Source organism: Bos indicus x Bos taurus, chromosome 15 (assembly GCF_003369695.1).
Source record: "Bos indicus x Bos taurus breed Angus x Brahman F1 hybrid chromosome 15, Bos_hybrid_MaternalHap_v2.0, whole genome shotgun sequence".
In the NCBI taxonomy this organism is placed as follows: Eukaryota; Metazoa; Chordata; class Mammalia; order Artiodactyla; family Bovidae; genus Bos; species Bos indicus x Bos taurus.
This window is the reverse complement of record NC_040090.1, coordinates 7,552,489-7,575,065: the sequence shown is the minus strand read 5'-3', so window position 1 is coordinate 7,575,065 and position 22,577 is coordinate 7,552,489. Positions and strand designations below refer to the sequence as shown.

Genomic DNA, 22,577 nt, shown 5'->3' with positions numbered 1-22,577 from the left:
GCTGCAGGGGGAGGGCCCAGGGGACCCCTGCACTCACTGCCACCCCTACGGTTTTCCAAGCGCTCCATGTACTGAGGCTCCCCAGCCTGGTCAGGGGTGTGCAGCGGGCTGGCCCACGGCCTGCTGGCATTGGGGCTCCCTGGCTGGGCGCCGTGCCCACTGAACACTGCTCTTTTCCCGTACCTCACTCTGGGGGCCGGGCAGGGCTGCTTGGGACCCTCAGGGAGCTGTCACAGTTAGGCCCCAGCACAGCTGTGGGCACCTGACTCTGGGCCCTTCTGTCTGTTCCCGCTGCACCGGTACCTGCGGTCCCAGCCGCCTGTCACTGCAGCTGCGACTGTTTGTCCGAACGGGTCTGTGGGCTTCTCTCCCCTTCCACCCAGCCTCCAGGCAGCTACTACTGCTGTCCTAATTCTGCTTGGAGCCACTGGGTTCTGGCCAAGTCCATACTCTTCAAAACACAGCAATCCCGAGTCCTCAAAGTGGTGAGGACGCTCACTGTCATGCTCACGGGCCTTCCGGTGGGGTCCCAGCTCTTTCCCTGACCACCCCTCTTCCCCCACCCCCAGACTCAGCACCACCATGGGTGTGCAGACCCCTGCCCACACACACCGTGGAGGTCCTCCCCGTTACACACCGGCCTGCTGCTCAGTGGCCCAAGGCCACTTGTTCTCAAGGGCAACCCCCGCCCCTGCCCCGGGTCCTGCTGAGCATGGCTGCCTCTGCTCTGAGCCCCGCAGGGCCCGCACCTCTCCACAACAGAGTCTCTCCCTTCTCGGCTCCGGGTCCCTGATGGCCTCAGACTGCGTTCTGATCCCCTTTGGGCTCGCACTTGAAGTCTACCTGTTAAATGACTGTGTGGGTGACTCCAGGGCTCCCAGACAACCTACAGGCATTCCAGCCTTCAGGGAACCTCCAAAACTGGCCACGTGTTGCCCCTGCTCTGCGGGCGCACTTACACGTCTGTCTCCTTTCTGGACTTCAGGTGTGAGAGAAGAGGCGTGGCTTCATCTCTGAATCTGATTCCCTCTGGATTCCTGGTGCCTAATTCAACACTAGTACTAAAAGTACTCAATAATTAAGATTGGATAGAAGTGTTTAAAACATACACACTAACGGTTTCCTCAGGGCTGGGTGCGGGGAGCTTCAGCCAGAGCTGTGAGCTGGGCCTCCCGCTTGGGAGCTCTGAGCCAAGGCTGACAGCCACGGTGGGCCGCCAGCACATTCCTCCAGAGGAGAACACCCTGGGGCCTGCGGGGTGGCAGCTGCGGTCAGGGATCCAGGCTAGCTCCTGAAGCCGGGCGGCCACAGGACTTAGGTTTGCTGTCACCTTCCCTGCAGCAGAAGCATTTCTTTTTGTCTTTGAAAAATGGGAGACTGATTTTGTGTTGACAGAAGATCGTTTCCTTGGCAAGGTATATTCTGGATGCAGAGGCCAGGGTGGCGTCAGGAACTCCCCGTGGTGGCCGGTTCTGGGGCTTCCCCGCCCGGAAGAGGAGGGCCAGGCTGTGTCAGGGCAGGAGCTGCCCGTCCTGACCTCTGGGGCACCCTGTCCCTCACCCTCACGGTTGCCTTCCCTGATCCACGGACCAGGTTCCTACAGCCATACTACTGTCTTCCCCAGACAACAGAAAGGTCCAGACAACCTTTCCCTGGTCAGAGGCAGAGCCATGGGCTCCCCGAACAGTGCGGCACAGCCAAGCTGGGGGACAGGGCCCCGCCCCGGCTCATTTCATTTGTTCCACACTTGCGGAGGGCCCACTGCATGCCAGGCAGGCACGGTGGCAGTGCTAGGAGCAAGCACAGAGCCCAGGGATGCCTCCCCTAGCTTTTGGAGTGACAGGGCAGGGAAGCTTTAAAGCTGGACCAGCAAAAAAAGTCAACACCTGCCAACTCCCCCCCATGGAGGGCTTCTCCGGGAAGTCCTAGACAGAACTGCATGGATTTTAATAAAATTCCTATCCAACATGAAGATGAGGAGTAGCTAAGAACCCTTCAGTGCTAGCCAATGGGAAAGGGCTCAGCGAGGGGCCACAGAATGGCAACTGCTGCAAGTGGAGTCAGCTGCCCACCCTAAGGTGCCTGGGCCCCTGGCATGTGGAGGTGTGCACGGGATATCCCCACGGGGCCCAGAAGAAGCGTTAACCAGCTTGATGAGCAGTTTCTTCCACGTGCTTCTGCAGACGTGGCCACTAGTTTGCTGACTGGGGGTGGGGGTGGGGGGGAGAGGAGGGGAGGGGAGATGTGTGTGTGTGTGAGTGTGAGAGAGAGAGAGAAAGCTGCTGTGCTTGCCTGTTAGATGGAAAAAGCAGACCAGGGAGGAAGTCTGAGCCCGAGGAGACTCCTGACTCCTGCTTCCCCTACCAGAGAGGCAGCAGCGGATGGCAGTCAGGGATGAAGCACCCCAGGACAAGGCTCCTGGCCCCAGCAGAGAAGATGCATCTGCTCCCCTTTTTTCTAGGCATGGGTTTCTGCAAGGGACTATGACATTGTCCCTTTCAGAGCCAGAGGTCCAGAGGTCCAGAGCTCCAGGCAAAGGTCGCTAGGCCACAGAGATGCAGTGAGCTATCTGAGCTACTCGGCCACAGCTCCCCTCTCGACTGCCCCTCTGAAGGGCTTGCCCTCCACCAACCGCTCTGCTTTGCGGGGAGGAGACTGGAACAGAATGAAGTTCTGGCTTCTGAAACTGGAAAAGAGACTCTCTTGCCTCCTGCCAGCCCATCCTCCCCACCCTCAAACATGAAGAAAGGCACTCACAATCATAATTGACTAGAGGTCAGAGAAAAGCTGATGGGATTGAGGAAATAATCAAGGCGTCCTTGGCAGGTGCAAACACAGGAGGATGCCCCTCTTCTCTGCTGCTCTTGACCTTCGGGGCGAAGGCCTCCCTCCCGAACCAGCTCCCTGTAACCCGCCCTCGCCACGCGTGCAGCCTCAGTTCTCAGCGCGCTGACCGGCCACAGACAAGAGCCCGCAGCGGTCCTTGGTGCAGACTAGTGGTTTTGAGCTTGGCGCCCTTGCAGCTGCCGCCCCTCCGTGAGCAGTGCCTGTTCTCCTCTGCACCCCACTTTGCCTGGTGTTTTCTCCTCATCCTGGAAGGTCGCCTCCTCCAGGAGTCCTCCCCGAGCCCCACAGCCAGGTTGTGGCTCCCCCTCCTCTGCAGCACAGAGGTTCTAACCACGAGAAGTCACTACCTGCTGGGTGCCTGCCTCTGCTCTAGACTGCAGCTCCTCAGGGAAGCACCAAGGCCTGTCTGTCTCGGCACCTGCAGCAGCTGACGCCGGGAGGACAGGAAGGGGCCACGCGATCGTGGCACAGGGGCCACCCAGACCAGGACTCTGCCTGGGGCTGGCGGGAGGCACTCACGCGCTCTCCTCCTCGGAGAGGCTCGGGCCGCTCTGCCCACACCGGAGGTTTCTACCCAGCAGATGGAGGAAGCGGCCGGGGCACAGACCGAAAGGGGGTGTGGCTGTAAGACGTGGCAGCTCGCGGCAGCCACGGGACAGTGCCCAGGGCAGGGCTGCAGCATACAGGCTATGCCCTGAGGGCACACAGGCAGATCTGCTCCTCTGCCTGAAGTACACCTGTCTTCTCCTGGTCTCTCCTGAGCAGGTGGCTTACCACAGACCTAGAGAAGACGGGGCTGTCTGGAGGCTGCCGCATCTGGAGCTGGGAGCAGCCAGGGGCTGGGGCAGGGGGCAAAGAGAATGACCAGGTGAGAAAAGCCTATTTAACAGAGCTGCCAACACACTCCGAAGGGGGCCCGAGCGCTGAGCGCTACGCAGGGAGGTGCTAATTGGTTCTTAGCAGTGTGAGGCCAGCACAGAGTCACGGCCCAGCCACGCCTGCCATAGGTGAGAGGAAGGGGCTGATGGTGAGCCAGGTTGCAGCCCCAATGGCTGTGAAGGATGCGTGTGTGTAAGGGCCTCCCGACTTGGCTGGCCTGGAGAGGGGAGACACCTACCCTGGGTGGGGAGGGTAGGGGGTTGCCCTGGCAGCTGTCTGGCATGTGAGCTTGCAGCAGGGTGTCCCTCTTGCCTTTTCTGACCAGGTGACTCTCTGAGCCCTCCAAGTTTTAGAGGATAAGGAGATTAGGGTCCCTGGTGGGGGCTGGCCCAAGCTCTAAGAGTGGCCGGGAGGCTGCAATTGGTGGCCCAGATCAGGGAAGTGATACTTCTGCCCAAGGAGGTGCCATGGGAGGGGTGCCTGCCCTGGTGGCTGTGGTGCGCTCCCAGCCCCATCGGTCCGCATGGGGCAGGAGCCTCAGGGAGTGGAGAGAATGGTCCTCACCACCAGCCTCCCTCCTCCCTGGCTCATTCCCCCTCTAGTATTACACGGCTCCTACCTTCACCAGGACCTGAAGCCGCCACCCCCGGCTCCTGTATCTCCCGCTCCGTCTGGGTCTCCGCATTTTGCAGCTGCAGGGCCAGAGTTTGGGTGCCCTGAGACGTTACCGATGTGGTGGGATTCCGGGGCTGCAGGCCGATGGCATTCATCAGGCCCATGTCTCTGTCTGTCCTCCACGTGGCTCTGCTGGTTCTAGCGACAGAAAGGCGGATGGAAGTCAGGCAGGGCTGGGGACAGCGGCCCCACAGAGCCCTGCCTGCTCTGCGCCCGAGCTCGGCACAGCCCAGACCAGGGCCTGCAGGCTGAGGCCCACTCCCACAGTGGCCTCCTGCTGCCAGTTAACTTGTACATGTCCTTCTCCTTCAGTTCAGTCCATGTCCTGGGATAGTGAAAAGGAGGTGGGAGAACCATCCATCTTTTGCAAAGACAGCTGGTCCAGTCACTCAAACCGTGAGGGCCTTTCTGGGGGTACAGAGATGGCTGATCTTAAAAGACACTTACTCAACATTCAGAGAGCCACCAGCTGAGTGGCTAGAAGCCATGGGTCCAAGGGTGAGCAGCCAGAAGTGGCCCTCTCTCTTTAGCTTTTCCTTCCTTCTAACTACACGCTGACAAGATTCCAGTTTAAATTCTTGGAACTTCCACTACATAGGACTCAATAGGACTCCTACTGAGGCTATAAAGGATCTTCCTTTACGGCCTTCTGAAAACAGACCCTAAGAAGCAGGACGCACCAGCTGCCGATGCGTGAGGCCCAGGCCCGAAGCTAACCTCCCCTTCCTTGGGCATTTCCTGGGCATGGACCCTCAGCACAGCAAGGGGTGGCAGCGGAGGGAGCCCATGATGTTGTTCAGGACGGGCACCAACCCCTCCTGTCTGGAGCTGTTTCTGGGGACTGTGCCCGGCACTTCCTCGAGGGAGCAGTGACTGCTCTGGCTTTATCGCTGACCCAGCGCTTTGTTTTCTCAGGATGATTCTGTCTCCATTAATGAATTAAATGATGGGAGGACCAGCACCAGGTTCCTACTAAGTGGCCCCTGGGGAGGGTTTGTCCCTGGGCTGCAGCTCTGGGCAGCTTGGTCCCCGAGGCCTGGGTCACGAGGGAGGCTGCCCGTGAGCAATCTCCTAGTGAGGACATCCCTCTCCAGAGCTCTCTCTTCACTGAGGCTCCCCCTGGACACCACAGCCAGGACTGGGGGGCTGGATGGGGTCCTAGCTGGTCTTCAGTCAAGACTCAGAGGGCAGAGGTTCTATTCTGTTTCTTAGCCATGAAACACTTTTCTTGAACGAAACCTTGTACAAAAGCTCAAAGTGTGAAGCCGAGCAAAAGGGAGCTGATCTTGTTGAGAAGGGATACCCATGGAGCCCCCAGGCCAGGTCCGAGGGCACCGCTCTGGACCCCACTGGAGCGGGAGGGACGGCGGGCCGCCTCCTTCACAAACTCACCCAGGCCTCTCGCTGCTTCGGCTGCTGGAGTGAACAGTGAAGACCGTCTCGTTCAGCTGGTCCCAGTAGTACTCAACACCAGAGTTTGAGGCCCTGGAAATCATTTGGGAGGAGACAGAGTGGAAGGCGTTAGAGAATGGCCAGAACCCCTTGCTCCCTTTCCTTCCTTCCTCTCTCCTGGAACTGGGCTGAGGCTGTCCCAGTGGAAGAGACGGTCCATGAGGATGCTCAGTGCAGAACAGCCCGATGTTATCTCCAACAGCCCCGACGCCTGGAGTGGCGCCTTTAGCCTCTTCCATCGCCCAGAGCCTAACTGGCTCCTCTTGGGGGCTGAGAGAAGCAAAAACATAGACACACCAGTCACAGGCCGTGAGTTCTGCATACTCTTCAGCCGTACGAGGCGGGGGCTAAGATGGCCTTGGAGACGCCAAGTGCCACAGCCTGCCCTGTCTGAAGGGCATGTGAGGAGACAGCGAGAAAAGAGAAGGTGGTCGTCTACCAGCCAGGAAAGGAGTCCTCACCAGACTGCCCTGTCTGAAGGGCGCGCTCAGTGCTCAGGACATGAGTGGAGGCTCTCACCACTAGGTCTTCCCTACAGCCATGGGGCCAGGAGAAAGGCAAATGAGGGCAAGCTGATGTTCTTATTTTGCCTGGAGCTCAGAAGGCTAACAGGAAAAAGCTCCCACTGAGCCAGAGAGGCCCACATCTCGTTCTATTCTGGCCCGAGAGCCTCCTTTGCCAGGTAGAGGCTGGAAAAGCAATGAGAAGAGCTGAAGATGACCTGGGAGGGCTCACAAGATTCTCCAGGGGCTGGGGTGAGGAGAGGAACTCCAGCGGTGATAGGCTGGGCGGCTGATGGCAGAGAAAGGAGTTTCTGTCCATCGAGTTCTCCTGGCTGCTGGCCTGGCCCTAGCTCCTTCTTTCCCTGCAGTGGAGTGTCGGGCAGTTTATCACACTCTCACCCAGGCACAACTGCCAGGAGGGAAGCGGGGGCCTCTTATTTTTCTAGACTGACGTGCCTCCTCAGGCAGCAAGCCTGGCTGCCAGCGGTGGGTGCCAAGACACAAGACGCCTTTAATTTTAAAGATTCCCCACTGAAAAAGATGCTACCTACACCAGTCACAGGGCTCAGGGCGGGGTGGGGTGGGGTGGTGGTGAAACGAGAGGGTAAAGAGTTGGGAAAGAGGTGTTTTTGAGCCCTGTGATTAGCACTCCGTGTCCGTGAAGAGACTCTAAGAGACAAAACGGGCAGCTCTGCTCCGCAGAGGGCCAGGGCGCGCACAGTGGCCTGGAGAAGCTCTGCTACAGACGGAGCTCCCTCAAATTCACATGCTGAAACCCCACCCCTGAGAGACAGGGTCTTTAAAAGGTAATTAAGGTTAATAAATGAGGTCATAAGACTGGGACCTTAATCCAGAAGGACTCTGGCCTTATAAAGGAGAGAGAAAGACCTTACTCTCTTTCTCCATCATGTGAGGACACAGCGAGAAGAGAGAAGGTGGTCATCTACCAGCCAGGAAAGGAGTCCTCACCAGAGCTCAACCGTGGCGGCACCTGATCTCAGACTCCCAGCTTCCAGAACGGCAGGTGATTAAGTCACCCTGTCTGTGGTATTCTGTTATGGCAACTCGAACTAAGAAAAACTCCAACAAAAGCCTAGAGGCTTAGGTCACCATCCTAAATGATAACAACACAACTTCTTCAATAAAGAGCAAACAAACGGAAGTCAGAGGGTCGTGAGGATCAGCCAGGAAAAGATGAGTTGTTGGGGGTGATGCAGGGGTATTCCTTTCTAAATGTGAGGATTAGCTAGAATAGGCACCTGATGGGGCCTGCATGGTGACAACTGCATGTCAGGAGGCCACGCCACCTCAGGTGAGAGGGAGCAGGGCCCAACCCATCACCAGAGGGTCACTAAGGTTCTGGGGATGAGGCGTCACCTGTGGGAAAGAGCTGCAGCCACAAAAGGGCTCGTCCTCTTCCTGCTCTGGACTAATCTCACCCCCACCCCCACCCCTCCCACCTGCCAGCCCCCAGCTCCACTAAGAGGGCTGGTCTGCTGTGATCTTCAGACATGCCGTCTAAAAGAACATCAGTGAAGAATTAAAGTTCAAGGTAATGATACCTGGGGCTCCCCTGGTGGCTCAGTGGTAAAGAACCTGCCTGCTAATGCAGGAGACATGGGTTCGATCCCTGGGTTGGGAAGATCCCCTGGAGAAGGAAATGGCAACCTGCTCCAGTAATCTTGCCTGGAGAATCCCACGACAGAGGAGTCTAGTGGGCTACAGTCCACGGGGTGGCAGAGTCAGACATGACTGAGTGACTAAAACGAAAACAACGATGACACCTGCAGGTGCCTCTTGCAGCAGCCCGGAGGCCACGACCGCGGCCAGCGCCCGGAGCCCGGACACCTCAACCCGAGTGCCGGCCGCTCCCACAGACACGCAGGGGGCGGCGGGCCACGTTTTCTGGGCCTCAGGCAGCGGCTGTTTCTCCTCGAGGCTGCAGGGAGTTGAGTCACCAAATCCTCAGAGACTTTTGTGAGGGCTGTCTGAGAACTACAGGGCGGTGGGGGGCAAGGGTGAGAGAGAGGACCTGATGGGAGGGAAGAGGCAAACGGCCAGAAGTCAAAAGCAGAGGTCCCTCGGAAAACGAAGCCACCACTACAGTCTCTAAGGAGCTGATCCGGGCTGCATGAGGTGCTATGTGAAGCCAGCTGCCGTGGAGCCTGATTTACAAACTTGTCAAGATTTATTGACAAGTGGCGATACCATGTGAGTCCCCGCCAGATCCTTCCTCTCTAATTCATCTGAACCGCCTGCTACCCCGGGCTGGTGAGTGACAACAAACTGTTCACACCGAGCCCACACCAAACCACATCCTGGGTGACCGGGCCCCTCCCTTCCTGTCTTGGAGAAAAGGCGACCTGAAGGCACTCCCTGAGTGGCGACTGCCAGCAGAACACTGACCCAGAGCCCCTCAGACACTTCCGTCCAGCAGCCTGCGTCCTCAGAGCCCCTCAGACACTTCCCGTCCGGCAGCCTGCGTCCTCAGAGCCCCTCAGACACTTCCCGTCCGGCAGCCTGCGTCCTCAGAGCCCCTCAGACACTTCCCGTCCGGCAGCCGGTGTCCTCAGCCCCGAGCTGCAAACTCTGGCCGTTCATGGAGGCCGTCAACTGCCAAACAGACCAGGGGCCACAGGGACGATCGCCGTGCTGCTCCCAATCCCCTCTGCTCCTCACCAAGAAGCCCAGCGCGAGCCGTCATTTGTTCTACCTTCTGGGGTCAGACCAGCTTGACTATGACAAGCTCGTGTGTTTGGCCGAAAGGCCAGGCACCGGACCAGGGAACAGAGTTGGAGATAACCCTCTCTGGCCATGGAAATGCCATTCAGTGCTCAATGTCACTTATTTCCGTCTCTAAGCTGAGGAACGGCGCCAACCTTCTCCTCTCTCCTTGGTCCTCAGGGACGATGAGTGAGTCACCACTGTCTGCTCTAGGTCCTTCCTGGAAGCTAGACAAAGAGGGATGGAGAAGAGTGGGAAGGCCACTCAGGGCCAGGCGTGTCAAACAGACTTCTGTTCAGCACCTGGCTGCCTCTGTGAGCAGTGCTTCTGGGCCTGGCTCAACGACCCCTCACGCCGCTCTCACACAGGGCTCTGGCTCCGAACATCCCAACTTCTAGGGTATAATTCCCTTTGAGGACATTCTTCTTTCATCTATCAGTGGAGGCCTGGAAAGCTCCACACAGCTTTCTCCTAGAAGGTCTTTTTTTGGAGGGAGGAAGAGGGGGCGCAGTCGTGCCATGCGGGATCTCAGTTCCCTGAGCAGGGACTGAACACGGGCCCTCGGCAGTGGAAGAGTTGAGTCCTAACCACTGGAACACCAGGGGATTCCCCCCGGCCTCCTTTTCTCCTGACGTGAGTCTCTGAATTCTGCCTTCTGAGCAGACTCTGACACGTAGTGGTCTTCCCAGACGCACATCCCCACCCCCCATCTGTAGGGCTGACCTCTGAAGCCGGAAGTGAGCAAGCAGCACCTCACACCAATCTGGCACTTCACACCCACTGCGGTCATTGGTGGGGGTGTCGGCTGGGCTGGTGATCAGCTAGAGGCACAGGAGTGGCTTGGGAGAAGTGGGGGGTGAAGCAAAGGAGAAAGGAGCCCCTCACTGCTAGGAAGGGGGGAGGGGGGCGGGCAGCCGGGCTATCGGCCACTGAAAGGGCTCTAGGCTGAAGGACAGTGGCTCGTCTCCTCACCTGTCCTGGAGAGACGGAGCGTTTCCTGAGGCTTTTTTCGCCTACTGTCAAGTGGGTTTTTAAAACCCATCAAGAGAAGCCCAAGAAGCTTGTTACCTCTGTCTTTGTGCTTGGAGAGCGTGTCAAGGCTAAGACAATGGAGGAGAAACCAGGAACAGGACTGAAAGCACAGAGCGTGGTGCAGCTGCCTGAGCCTGAGACAAAGGCAGACGACCACCTGGTGTGGAGCGAGGGCGGTCACCGTGGCCCAGCTGGCCGGCCGGCTGGTGTGCCCCTGGGAACAGGGGTGCCAGGGAGCTGTGTCACGCGGGGCCAGGCAGCAGCTGACAACGCTGGGCCTCTACTTTCCTATTTGTTCTCCTCATCCTGGGCCGGAGACCACTCAGAGTGCGTTCAAAAGATGTGCGTTCCCTGGTGGTCCAGTGGCTAATAAGACTCCTGCTCCCAATGCAGGGGGCTGCGGTTCGATCCCTGGTCAGGGACTAGATCCCACATACCACAACTAGAGATCTCGTGTGCCACAACGAAGGGCTGGTGGACCCAAATAAATAAAATATTAAAAAAAAAAGAAAGACGTCCATGGCCTCACTCAGCCTCGCTCATTTCCCGCTGCCTCAGTCACCTGACCACTTAAACGCCTCCAGATGACCTGGGGCTGCTTTCTTCACCCGAGGTCTTCGGAGAGTTACAGAGTTGCAAGTGGTGTATTTTTTCTGTGGAAGAGAGTATGTTGCTTTTGTTGGAATTCTATAGCAGTTTTTGATTGAAAAAAACGTTAAGAATCAGCTACAGGAAAGAGTTCTGGATGGCAAACTTAGGAAGCCTCATTCTGTCACTGATCCGCCGGGAGACCCGTGGTGGGTCTTCACTTCCTTACCTGAATATTGTTCATGGTACTTCCTGCCTGGAGTACAGAAATGAAGGTGACGGAGACCTGGAGAGCCTTTGGACAACCTGGGACAAAGTCTTGCCCATCTTGATTTACCCTGAAATATCAGCCCTAAGGTATGGGGCGTTAACCCACATGACCCAAGACATCAGGAGCAAAGAACACCACCAAAAAGGCAGGCTTAACTCGCTCGGAGTCCAGCACAACTAGGTCTGGGATGGGGCGCTGCTCATTGTGTCAAACATAACTGCTCTCCTGCCACGGAGGAGACTTGATTTGCTGGTAGGGAAGAGAGCTTCCCAGGCTCCCCTGGTGGCTCAGTGGTGAAAAATCCGCCTACAATACAGGAGACACGGGTTCAACCCCTGAGTTGGGAAGATCTCCTGGAGGAGAAAATGGCGACCCACTCCAGTATTCTTGATGAGAGAATCCCGTGGACAGAGGAGCCTGGCGAGCTACAGTCCATGGGGTCGCAGAGAGTCGGACTGAGAGACTAAAGAGCAACAAACCACAAGAGAGCTCCCCAGGCAGCCCAAGATGGCTCCCGCCTGCGGAGACGCTGGATGCTGAAGACGACATATGGGGAGAAAAGAGGGGCCAAAGCCAGCTTTGCGTCTGGCTGAGGAGTCTGTGACTCACACCGAGCATGTAGGCTGGGGTTTAAGATGTAAAAGCCTCGGTGGGGCCAGGACAAACCGGGAGTAGAGAGCCTGCCTCTGCTAAGAGCAGACCACTGTTGCAAGAGAGGCTGGGAGCCTTGGTGGGGCAAGGTGAGCAGCCGGAGCCAGAGATAAGACTGCAGCGCTGAGAAGGACGCCCTGCGGGAGGAGGGGCGCGAGGCCCGCAACCACGGGGCTGCTGAGGGGGGCCGCAACCCGGGGCTCTTGTCCAGTCTCGGGAGAGGCGCCTGGGAGAGTCCTCTCGTGAAGGACTAACAAAGGAGGAGGCATCAGACCACCAGCGCCATGAGCTCTGGGGAACGGCGGCAAGAAGGGTAAAATCGTCCAGGGCAGACAGATCCAGGACTACGGACAGGCTGGGGGAGGGCAGAAATGGACAGATCCAGCGCCTGAATTAACAGCGGCACAGTCGTGAAGACGAAGGCTGTGTTCTGCAAGGGCACCAGGAGCTGGTGAAAGGGCAGGCTCCACAGTCCTGGAGTCCAGGAGAGCGTGGCTGGCAGAACCAAGCAGCCCCCGGCGCCTGGAGCAGCCTGACTAGGTCCGGCTGAGCCGGCCGCCTCCCTGTGGAAGGGGCTCTGAAAATCCTAGGTGGGATCAAAGAGCTGTCGTCAGAAGCAGACGTTCTTTCTCCTGGGCCACTGACCTAGCTCGGCTGACCAGGGCTCAGCCACCTGTCCCTTGCTGGTCCACCAGAAGTGACTCAAACACACATTTTGGGAAGAATCACCAAGGGCCCAATCGAAAGGCAACGTGGACACACCCAACGACCAGAGACCCTAGCAGACCAGCCAGGCCACGCCTGCTCTGCACTCTGCAGCTCCCCTCGGACGAGGCTCCGCGCCCAATGCGAGGGCCTGGAGGCAGATGTGACACTTAATCGGCTGGACCCCTGCACTGGTCCACGCAGCCCTCAGCCTGGTCTGCACTGAAGTACAGAGTTCGAGTCTCCCCACCTGGCTGGCTCTGGAAGTGGATGACACACCTGGAGGACCCCCCAGGGCTCTGAATGACAGGAGGCCTGAACCGACCTCTCTGCCCCAAAACACCAGAGGAGAGGGAAGGAGGCGTCATAAGGATGTAGGGCAGCAATGCTCTGGTTCCCCACCGCCCCCCAACCCTCTCCTTCAATCAAGACCAGTGAATTATCATTTTCATTTTAAACTGAGCTTTTCAATCTGCCTTCAGTGTTATGAGATGGAGGCCCAAGCAGAAAGGAAAACAGGCAGAACACAGATAGAGCCAGGCTGTCAGAGATCAGTGGCTTGGCAAATTAGGGCTTTAACGCTATACTCTTGGTTTTATTTCTTAAGTTAGGGTCTGTGGCATTTACACAAACCCAAGACCACCTGCTGAATTTTTCAAAAAGGGTTTAGAAAAGAACTGTTGATATCTATGCTTCTGCCTGCAGGGAAACTTGACTATCACTAGGAAACCAGAGAACAAGGGAAAACAAAGAAAAAAACAATACTGCCTTAGATTTAAGAGCACTTGGTAACTACACCAATCTTTTGAAGATTTCTGGAATGGAGAGCTACCATTCCCGAGGTAGAAAGGACACTTTAAGGAGTGATGCCAAGAACGAGGCAGGCTCTAGCAAGGTTTGGATTTCCCCTCTGGAAGACCGCACCTCACCAGCCAGACCTACAGGTGAACGCTGCTGACCCCAGTCCTCCGCCGGGACGCCCCCCTGCACACCTCCCCCAGACACCCCCTGCACGCCCTCCCCCCGGCCCCCTCCAGCCACTCACTCCGGTCGGCAGATCACCAGGTCTCCTTTGTTGGTGCCGTAGGCCAGGCCAAGCCCTGGCTCGGGCAGCCACCGGGCAGAATTGATGCTGACATGTCTCCGCTGGTCAGCAGGCATGGGGTAAAGGACGTTGAAAACTCTCTGGGTGGGGGAGAAAGAGGGAAGAAAAGAGAATGGGAGGAGAAACAGTCTGTTACCAAGAATAACAAAATCCAGGGGGAAACCAAGTCCCTCGTATGGCCTGAAGCAAGTTAACCACAGGGAAGAAAGGAAATGGTTAGACTGGGAATGTATCTGAGAGCCTGGGGACGCACAGGGGAGGGCGGGACCCTCTTACCTGAGGTGAGGGCTAAGGACTGGTCAGGAAATCACAGGGCACATGTGGACTTCTCTGCGTGAAGCTTCGCTGTGCTCACCTCACAGCCTCTAACGTATCTCACTTCATCGCTTTCACTTAAGCCCCTGGAGAGCCCCATGCAGAGCCCAGCACAGCAGGAAGCATTGCCCCGAACTTTCCTCTGACCAGACAAACCAGGGAGAGCCAAGCTCCCCTGGTAGCCCCGTTACCACGGAAACCACAGCACTCTCACAGCAGTGGGGAACTGAAGGTGATGGGGGGGCGGGAGGGGGTGATAACATCAGAGAACATTCTTAATTCACCTCATTAAGAGCAACGTTAAAACTGCTATTCTTAAGGAAAACGAGAAGGTGCAGTAAGATGTAGGAAGCAAGGCAGAGGGAACTCTTGAAAACACAGGTACATGAGTTCTTTCTAGCGTATATAAAATCACCATTAAACAGACCAGTTCCCAAAGGGAATCTCCTTTCATCGGTCTACATTTTTCCAAAGCTACTATTTTCTCAGGGGGCAGCTTAGCTCTGTCTCAGGTTGGGCTGAAGGTGAGATCTGGCTACTGATCGATACGATGTTCCAGAATCGACTTCAGTCAGAGGCAATGGAAGGGTGAAGGGCAACATTTTAGAGTCAGAAAGACCTGCGTCTGAGTCCTGACATCACTGCATTAACAATGTCTCTGGATCTCCGTTTCAACATACACAGCTGCTGCTGCTGCTAAGTCACTTCAGTCGTGTCCGACTCGTGCGACCCCAGAGACGGCAGCCCACCAGGCTCCCCCGTCCCTGGGACTCTCCAGGCAAGAACACTGGAGTGGGGTGCCATCGCCTTCTCCAGTGCAGGAAAGTGAACACAGACAGCACCAGCACTCAAATAATGGGGCAGATAAAGAGAAACTATGTACATAAAATACCTAGGCCAGGCTCAGAAATGGTAACTCTGGTTATTACAATATTTCCAGGAACCAGCATCTGGGGCTTCAAAAAAAGTCATCAGGGCCTATGAGAAGGACACAAAACTGAGAATTTATACACTAGAGTTTTAGTCAATATAAAGTTTTCTCTTTTAGCCTCTTTTAGGTTTTTTATAAGCTAAGGATGAACTTAATCTGCCTTTACCTGTCGCTGAAGGCTGACGGAAGGGGGAAAAATGAGAGAACAAAGGAGAGTGTAGTTTAGAAAGCGATCTTAAAAATGAATCTAGGGCAGCATAATAATAATTGCTTTTCTCATCATCCTGATGAGAGACCCCACTCCTCCCAAAAGTTAAACACTGAGCTAAGGGTCGACACCATTTACAGAAATCAAGTGATAAGAAGCCCTGCATTTGGAACATATGTTCACGTGCCTTGGGTGTCTATCTGAAAGGTCTTTAACAGGACAGTCTCTAGACAGGAGAACTCAGTGGCGTGTGCGCTCGAGGTAGACACACACACACACAGAATCCCGTTGTAAACATTCTCCAGCTTTTGTGGTGCTGAGGAATGTGCCTGGGCAGCTAGTAGCACGCTGCTGGACGGCGCTGCTGCAGTCCTAAGGTCAAGTGGGTCTGTAACAGACGAGGAACCGGCTCTGCTTTGAGGCCTAAGACCAGCTGCCCTGTGGCCGCTGCTGCATTAAGAATCTCCTATGCCCTCCCTACCTCACTTAACTCCAGATATAAGAATTAACCAGGGCTCCTGAAATCTTTGGTCTGAGGCAACTACTCAAAAAGGGCCCAGTGGGGTCTATGAATTTCTAAACGAGTCACTGCCTTTGGGTAATCTCTTCCTTGCACGTACATGTCTGGTAGGAGCTGGGAAGGATCCACGGCCACTCCTCTCCACCAGCCTCACTAGGTGACTGTCCACGTGATGGCAGGGCCAGTGTTCTGCCCTTTGCACCTACGCAACTCTTCTCCTTCAAGTCAGGGGATGGGTGTGGTGCCTTCATCCTTTCTCACAGAGGTTTTCCTTTTTCCAAAAGATAATCAATAGTTTCTGTCCACCCTATCAGCTCTCTGGTAAATATGACTCGGTATATAAACTCAAAGGACAAAGTGGTTGTCATCAGGCAACTGTGGCTGGGATCTCTTAACGTGTTCATGTTTCCTTCTCCAAAGGTCCGATAATTTAAGGTGGGGATACACCCAGAGTTCAGAAGGGATGTGTGTTCATTTCAGTGGGTGGATGAGGGAAGCTTCATTTTTCACCTGTGGCAGCTCTAATGGGCCTCACAAGAGTCTCCCCTAAAATCATAACGATTCATTATTGCAGGCAATGAGGCAGAAGGGCCAGGGAAACTGGTCTTGCAAGAAGGGGGACGATATGGTTCGGAAATTAAATGCTTTAAGGTCGTGCTGAGTGTTTTGACCGAGGGCTCATAAGAATAAGGGGACTCTTTTCTAGAAATGTTCCTAAGAAAGAAGCAAACACACACCTCACAGGTCACAAATTTAGCTTTTATGGCCTGCTACTGCAGAGGGATTAACAAGCAAATACTATCAATTTGCTTTCAAGTACAGGAACTTGCTTAGGGGACAAAACTCTCAAGAAGCCAGTATGACGGGTGACCCAGCTTAGGCGTGGCAAGGTCAGAGCGATTGCAGAGAAGTAATTACAGGCTGAGACCCCGAGACCCTGCCACACGGCTGTTCACAACCTCCATGGCTATAGGAATCACGGGGCATCAATTTGTCCTCTGGCTATGGCACACCACCCCCCTCCCCAAGTCCTTAAACAGTGTTGAAAGGGCAGCTCCCAAGAGCCCATCTCCTCCAGCGTTTGGGTATTAGGCTAAATCCTGCTTTGTGGCAGGAAGCCAGAAAATGCCACGTGAAGATCAGCAGCCTCCAGAATTCCTGATAAGCACTTGCTTACTTATCACACTCTAATGTGGGGATGGGAAGAAGGGAGATGAGGGCAAAAAGACAAGGGGGGATGAGGGCAGAGAGGAGGCAGGATCCCTGCTGTAAAGGTTCTGAGCGGCCATCGGATCCAGTGCTTCTGTTTAACACATGCCTGGAACTAAAGGACCTTCAAGGAATAAGCATCTACTCCGTGTGGAAAACCACCGAAAGGTGGGGTTTCCATTCCTTTCTCTGGATGCAGTTTAACAGCTCAAAGCATCTCAAGGGCCGGGGATGACTCCTCACAATCGGCCCCATAGATAACTGAATACCTGGGCAGCAAGTTCCCCGATGCTGACAGATGGTTGGGTAGCTCTGGCTACTCCCAGATCATTTATGGTTCCAGCCATCAGTCTTTCCAACCCTGTGACTGGGTGATCTGTGGGTTCTCCTCCCACACTTCCAACAGGGCTTGGCACTAGCTCTGCAAACCCGAAGTCCATCAGCACCAACAAGAGAGAAGATTCGAGACAGCGCAAAGGAAGCTCTGGCCTTTATTTTAAGGCACCCCAAATATATCTCCAGTAGAGCCTTCCTTAACACTAGTCAGGTGTCTAGAAACTCCCTGCTGGATGTTAAGGACAAAGCCGGGGGCCTGCCAAAAATTCCTCCCCGTCTCTAACGAAAGACAAGCTACAACACCATTATATACTGGAGGAGGACGATCAGGTCCTGGGTCCCTCTGGGGAGCTGGACATGAAACCCAGCTGCTGAGTCACGTTTGCAGAGCCCTGGTTTTAACCTGTCTCTCCTGCAGGTGTTCCCTGCTAGACGACAAACGCTGAGAGGAGCCTCCCCCGCCCCCCCCCCCCCCGCCTCCCCAAGGAGGCTGTTCTTATTTCTAACGTCTATGAGCGGAATGGGAATCAATAAGCCAGAAGGAACACACATTTCAGTCATTGCAGTCTCAGTGTGTCAAGAGGGGATGAGTCAGGTCGCCAGGATCGTTACAGTTCTGAGGCAGTGGGAGAAGACAAGGATTCTTCTACTTCTGGGGCCCAAGATGGTCTCTTGTACCACTCGCCTCTCCATCCCTCAAACCCTCTTAACTAACAGGAAGTAGGAACAAAAGCAATCGGTTCCAGGATCAAAACTAAAAGGGTCCTGTTTCTTCTTCAAAGACAGACAGGAAAAGAATGAGAGGCAGCCAGAGGAACGCAGTGGGGAACCTTCCTCTTCATCCTTTTAAAATTTAGAGGAAAAATGAATCGCTGCCCTCAACAAGATGCTTTCTTTTCCACTGCGTGTCACTAAAGCTCAGACCATTAGTCCAAACAGCAAACTGCGCTGCTCACATCAGCCAAGAACAGAACTCTGTGCTTATCTTGCTTATATTTGGGAACCTCACCATCCTGAAAGCCAGGACCCTGATACAGCGGCAAGAGGTCAAGAACTGCCAGCAGGTCGCCCTTGTTTTTAACTAAGACAATGAAGGCCTCTTGAATGAAGGGGACAACCAGAAATGCGCGGAAAGGCCGTGGGAGGAGTCACCAAGCCAAAGGGGCTTCGGGGCAGAAAGAACTTTGAGGAGGAGAGATGCCTTCTGGGTGGCGACGGGAATCAAGGGCAGCTTTAAGCTCTTAGAGAGGGTTCCTAGAAGAGAATTAACTCTCTGGGAAGTGGGAGAAAAATCAATGGAAAGCAGATGCTAAGAGACAGCTGACCTTTTCAGTGGAAATGGATGGCTACACATCTTGTCACAGGCTGAGAAATGCACGTATCCCAGAGGAGGCTGGGGGAGGAATACTGTGGTCACCTGTTCCTTCTGTTGGGCTGCTGATTTGCTTTAGACGCATGTATTATTTATTCAAGTTTCTTCATCCCTAGGAAAATCTGACTGCTTTTCAGAAACTTTCATTTCTTTGACTGTCTCCAAGCCTTCTTTATATACTACTTTGGAGTTTAGAACTCATAGAATATTGGTTTTGAAGTGGTTATTTAAGAATAAAAATCAGAATACCAAGTCATTTACTCTTTACTCAGCTGAAGCAGGAACAAAACTCCTAGATCACCCGTGTTTAAACCAAAGCTCTCCTAGCAGAAAAGAAGAGCAAACAGCTCCTTTTCTTAACTCTTGGGAACCTGTTGCCCTCCTCTGCTCCTGATAAACCTGGTGCCTTGAAGTCATTTCCAGCCAATCTCCTGTGATTTGTGGAGACCTACAGACTTTGTCTTATTCACCTGTTCCTCTCAAAGGGATCCCAAGGACAGTCAGAGAACAAGAATTTTCTTTTTCAGTCGGCCTGATGCTTTCCAAAGACCATCTCTCAGCATTAGGACTGAAGCACAGAGATGACTTCAGCTGAGGGATCCCGTTCTGTGCTGAATTGAATACCAAGGCATGCAGGACTCCTGGAACTTCCAGAAGTTAAAAGAATTACTGCCTCCTGTGCCCACACCTCTGTGTACAGCACAAGTTCTTAAACTTTTCTTCAGTTTTCTAAATCTCAAAGGAAATGGCCAAATGCTTAGCTGTTCTAGACGTTCGGCTCAGATAAGAGAGTCTTTCAAATATATTCATATACTTTGCTAAGTTTGCGACCCTATGGACCACAGCCTGCCAGGCTCCTCTGTCCATGGGATTCTCTAGACGAGAATACTGGAGTGGATTGCCACTGCCCCCCTCCAGGGGATCTTTCCAACCCAGGGATGCAACCTGTGTCTCCTGCATCTCCTGTTCTGCAGGTGGGTTCTTTATCACTGAGCCACCAGGGAAGCCCTCATCTATTTCACTTGATCCATACTTTTTTGAAAGAAGAAAGTTCAAGATGGGGGTAACATTAATAAAATACTTTCGGCTTCTAGAGATGGAAAAGTTGGTTCTCCAACCAATTCTTAAAAAAAAAAATAACAAAATGGTTCGCCTTTCACTTCTGAAACATCCACTGGGAACCTCTCAGCATGTCTCAGGGCTGGGACTAGAGCCCTGAGAGACTCGCTGATGCTGGGCAGAACTCTGGATAGCAGCAAGACACCCCATTTACACGAGGATTCCATCTAACACGTCCAATCGCCATCTCGTGAGGCACAGGCCAGGTGCACCAATGGTGCCGGTGCGTAGGGGTGTGTGTTCACGCACGTGCAGGGCACACACGGCACACAAGACTTCAGAGCGACGTCGTTTCCCAGAACGAATGCGGACTGCCTCCTGGGTGCCAGGCACAGTGAAGGCTGGGGATGACGCAGTGACAAGGCCAATAAGAAGCCAGACGTTGAGCGTGTGTGCACCAGGACAGCAGGGACCAGATCCATTCTGTTCACTGTACTCCCAGACCCGAGTATCTGGCCCAGGGCAGGGGCTCAGTAAGATTTTGAGTGAAAAGAATAAAATGCAGCACAGGCTATGTTCTACTAAGAAGCCATGGAGGGGAAAAAAGAAAAAAACCTGTCAAAGTCGAAGGAATCTGTCATGGAAAAAATTCGCCTAAACGAATGGCTTTGATTGCAGCTCTAACGTTATTTTCAATTTTGTATCTTGCCCCCTCCCTACTCTGACAAATCACATCAGAGACACCCCTGACTTCTCCCATACCTCCTCCCCCTTTCCTACGACGTGCTGAAGAAAGGAACTTTCCGAGGATGGATGCTTTGCAACCACATCTCTGAAGTCAACTTTAAGATAATTGCAGCGGAAGCGGCTTTTAATCAACTGACAAGCAGCTTTAAGAAAATTAATGAGGACAAAAATCTTAGGAAGGAGTAAATCATTTCTGACAACAAAGCTGTCTCTCTTTTATCCCCATCTCTCCTTGAAGAAATAGTACCCTTCCAGGATACAAAAATAAAATCTCTTTATTTTCTGTGTCTGCCACTCCCAAGGCCAGACAAGATTAAGAAGAGGCTCAGTTCTCTGAAGATTTCTGGAGAATACTCTGGATTGAACTAGAGTTATAGGTCATGTTTGAATATCAGACTTTTAGAATCTAAGTAAGTGCAGATGATTGGATGTGATCACAGGCTAAATTCAAGGCAAGGAGGAAGCCATGGTAAAGAGTATATGTTGAAGACTGGAGCAAGGACAGGCCAAAAGAGCCTACAGATGCTAGTTACATAATGCTTGTCAAGTGCTGACAGCACTGGCCACCCTTCCTGACCCAGGGTCTCAGCTCCAATTTAGTTATGACTGATTTGAGTACTCTGGATGCCAAGTCTTTTCTGTGGTCCATTTTAATGAACCTATGGTAATAATCATTATCATCAGTCATCCCTAGGCTGTTCTGTGAAGATGGCTATGAAATGGTATGAAACCAAGCCAACCAATGTTTCTTTATGACCAAGGTGACACTAAGATAGCCATTAATGGGTATCACAGCAGCATCTCCCATCCAAGTACAACAGTAAGTTGAATGTTGGGAAAAGGAACCCAACAACTACTCCTTCAGGTGGGGAAGGTCCTAGAGAGAAAGATAAAGCTGCTGCTTCTCACTTTGTAAGACTAAGAATCTCCGTATAACATGCAGGCCAACAGTCATGGGCCTGAGTGAAGTCAACTGTGGGCAGGTAAGAATCTTAATTAGAACTGGGAAGAAGGCCCCACAGCCTTGGTCCTTAAAGTGCCATCACTCGGATGCCAGCAGGATCCAGAAATGCTGAGGGGAGGAGGTCCTCATCAATTTTTCAACTTCTTGACGGTGTCTGAGAGATCTGGCTAAAGGAGCCACAGAAATGAACCAGATGAGGTTTCAGAGACAGGAGGAGACAAAGTGACAGGAAGAGAGCAAATAACAGGCTAAACTGACGGGTCTGACTAGAAGCTCCGTGCAGCTGACGGCTGGTCCTCAATCTTGACTCAGCCGTAGACTCGGCTGGAGGGCTTGGTAAAGCAAGGATGGCTGGGCTCCACCCTCAGAGCTTCAGATTCAGCAGGTCTGGGATGGGGCGGAGAAGCTGCGCTTCTGTTAAGTTCCCTGATGATGCGGACTCAGTCCTGGGAATACACGCTGAGACCGACTGCCCAGTTAGATATGAGTAGGTTGCAGGTCTAAAAAGCCTGCCTTCCTTTTCTGCTGCCTAGGAACTATTGAGAATGACCTGGGTGCATATCTTTTTTTTTTTTCCCCTTGGTGACACCTGAGGCATGTGGATCTTAGTTTCAAAGCCCCCTGCAGTGGAAGCGTGGAGTCTTCACCACTGGACCACCAGGAAAGTCCTGGGGGATGCATATGTATGGAGCTGGAGCGCTCGAGGGAGAAGGTACAGCAGGGGACAGCCCAGCACAGAAAAGCAGAACTCTCAGGGTCAAGAAGGGGCGCGGGGCGGTGGGAGAGCAGAGAGGAAGGCGGTGAGTAGGGGAGAAGCAGGAGGAAGAGAGAGAGACAGCGGTGAAGGGAGGGAAGGGCAGGTTCTCTTCCCCACACCCCCTCCAAACTAAGCATCTGTCTGGGTAATGGATGCTCAATCCTTGAATACAGATTCACCACATAGCCACAAAGAAAAAGCTTTCAATAAAACTGGCCCTTAAGTTATTGGAGGCTTTGCCTTACAGAGCATGATACTGTTTCGGGAGAAAGGAGAGCTAAACTGCTCTCCGTCCCAGGGCTTGTTTCTCCCACTCAAGTCCCTCGTCCATCACTTCTGCCGCACCACCCCCCACCCAAAAAAAAAACGATCAGAGAAAAGCAAACCAGCACGGCTGAGAGTCAGGCGGCCAGTGCCTCTAGGATAAGCAGGGGTTATGGGATGAGAAGCCCTGTCAGTTCTTATTAAACCACTTACATGCCTACGACCCCCACCTGCTGTGGGGAGGGCTGGTCTATGCATCTGGGAGAAGAAACATAACACCTGTTAATTCCTGGGTGGAAACCACGAAATGTATTCTTGCTTTCCAGCTCAAACTGCCCTAGCACTGCCCCCCACACCCCACCGCTGACTCCTGCCCCCATTCTGAGGTAGAACAGCACTTGTCACCCATACAAACTGGAAGAACGGTTTGCTGTATGACTACTTCTAGTTTCATTAGTAATTT

The 22,577-nt window shown here is 53.8% G+C and overlaps 1 protein-coding gene across 9 annotated transcripts in view; it reads right to left on the bottom strand.

Annotated features, from left to right (window-relative positions):
* AMBRA1 (autophagy and beclin 1 regulator 1) overlaps positions 1-22,577 on the bottom strand; it is a 173,052-nt gene that overhangs the window by 3,306 nt on the left and 147,169 nt on the right. For all 9 annotated transcript variants that reach the window (XM_027562491.1, XM_027562494.1, XM_027562493.1 and 6 more), the window contains 3 exons: positions 13,373-13,512; positions 5,794-5,886; positions 4,346-4,539 (listed from right to left, as the gene is read on the bottom strand). In XM_027562491.1, the coding sequence (XP_027418292.1) occupies positions 4,346-4,539; positions 5,794-5,886; positions 13,373-13,512 (427 nt within the window). The remainder of the gene's footprint in view (positions 1-4,345; positions 4,540-5,793; positions 5,887-13,372; positions 13,513-22,577) is intronic.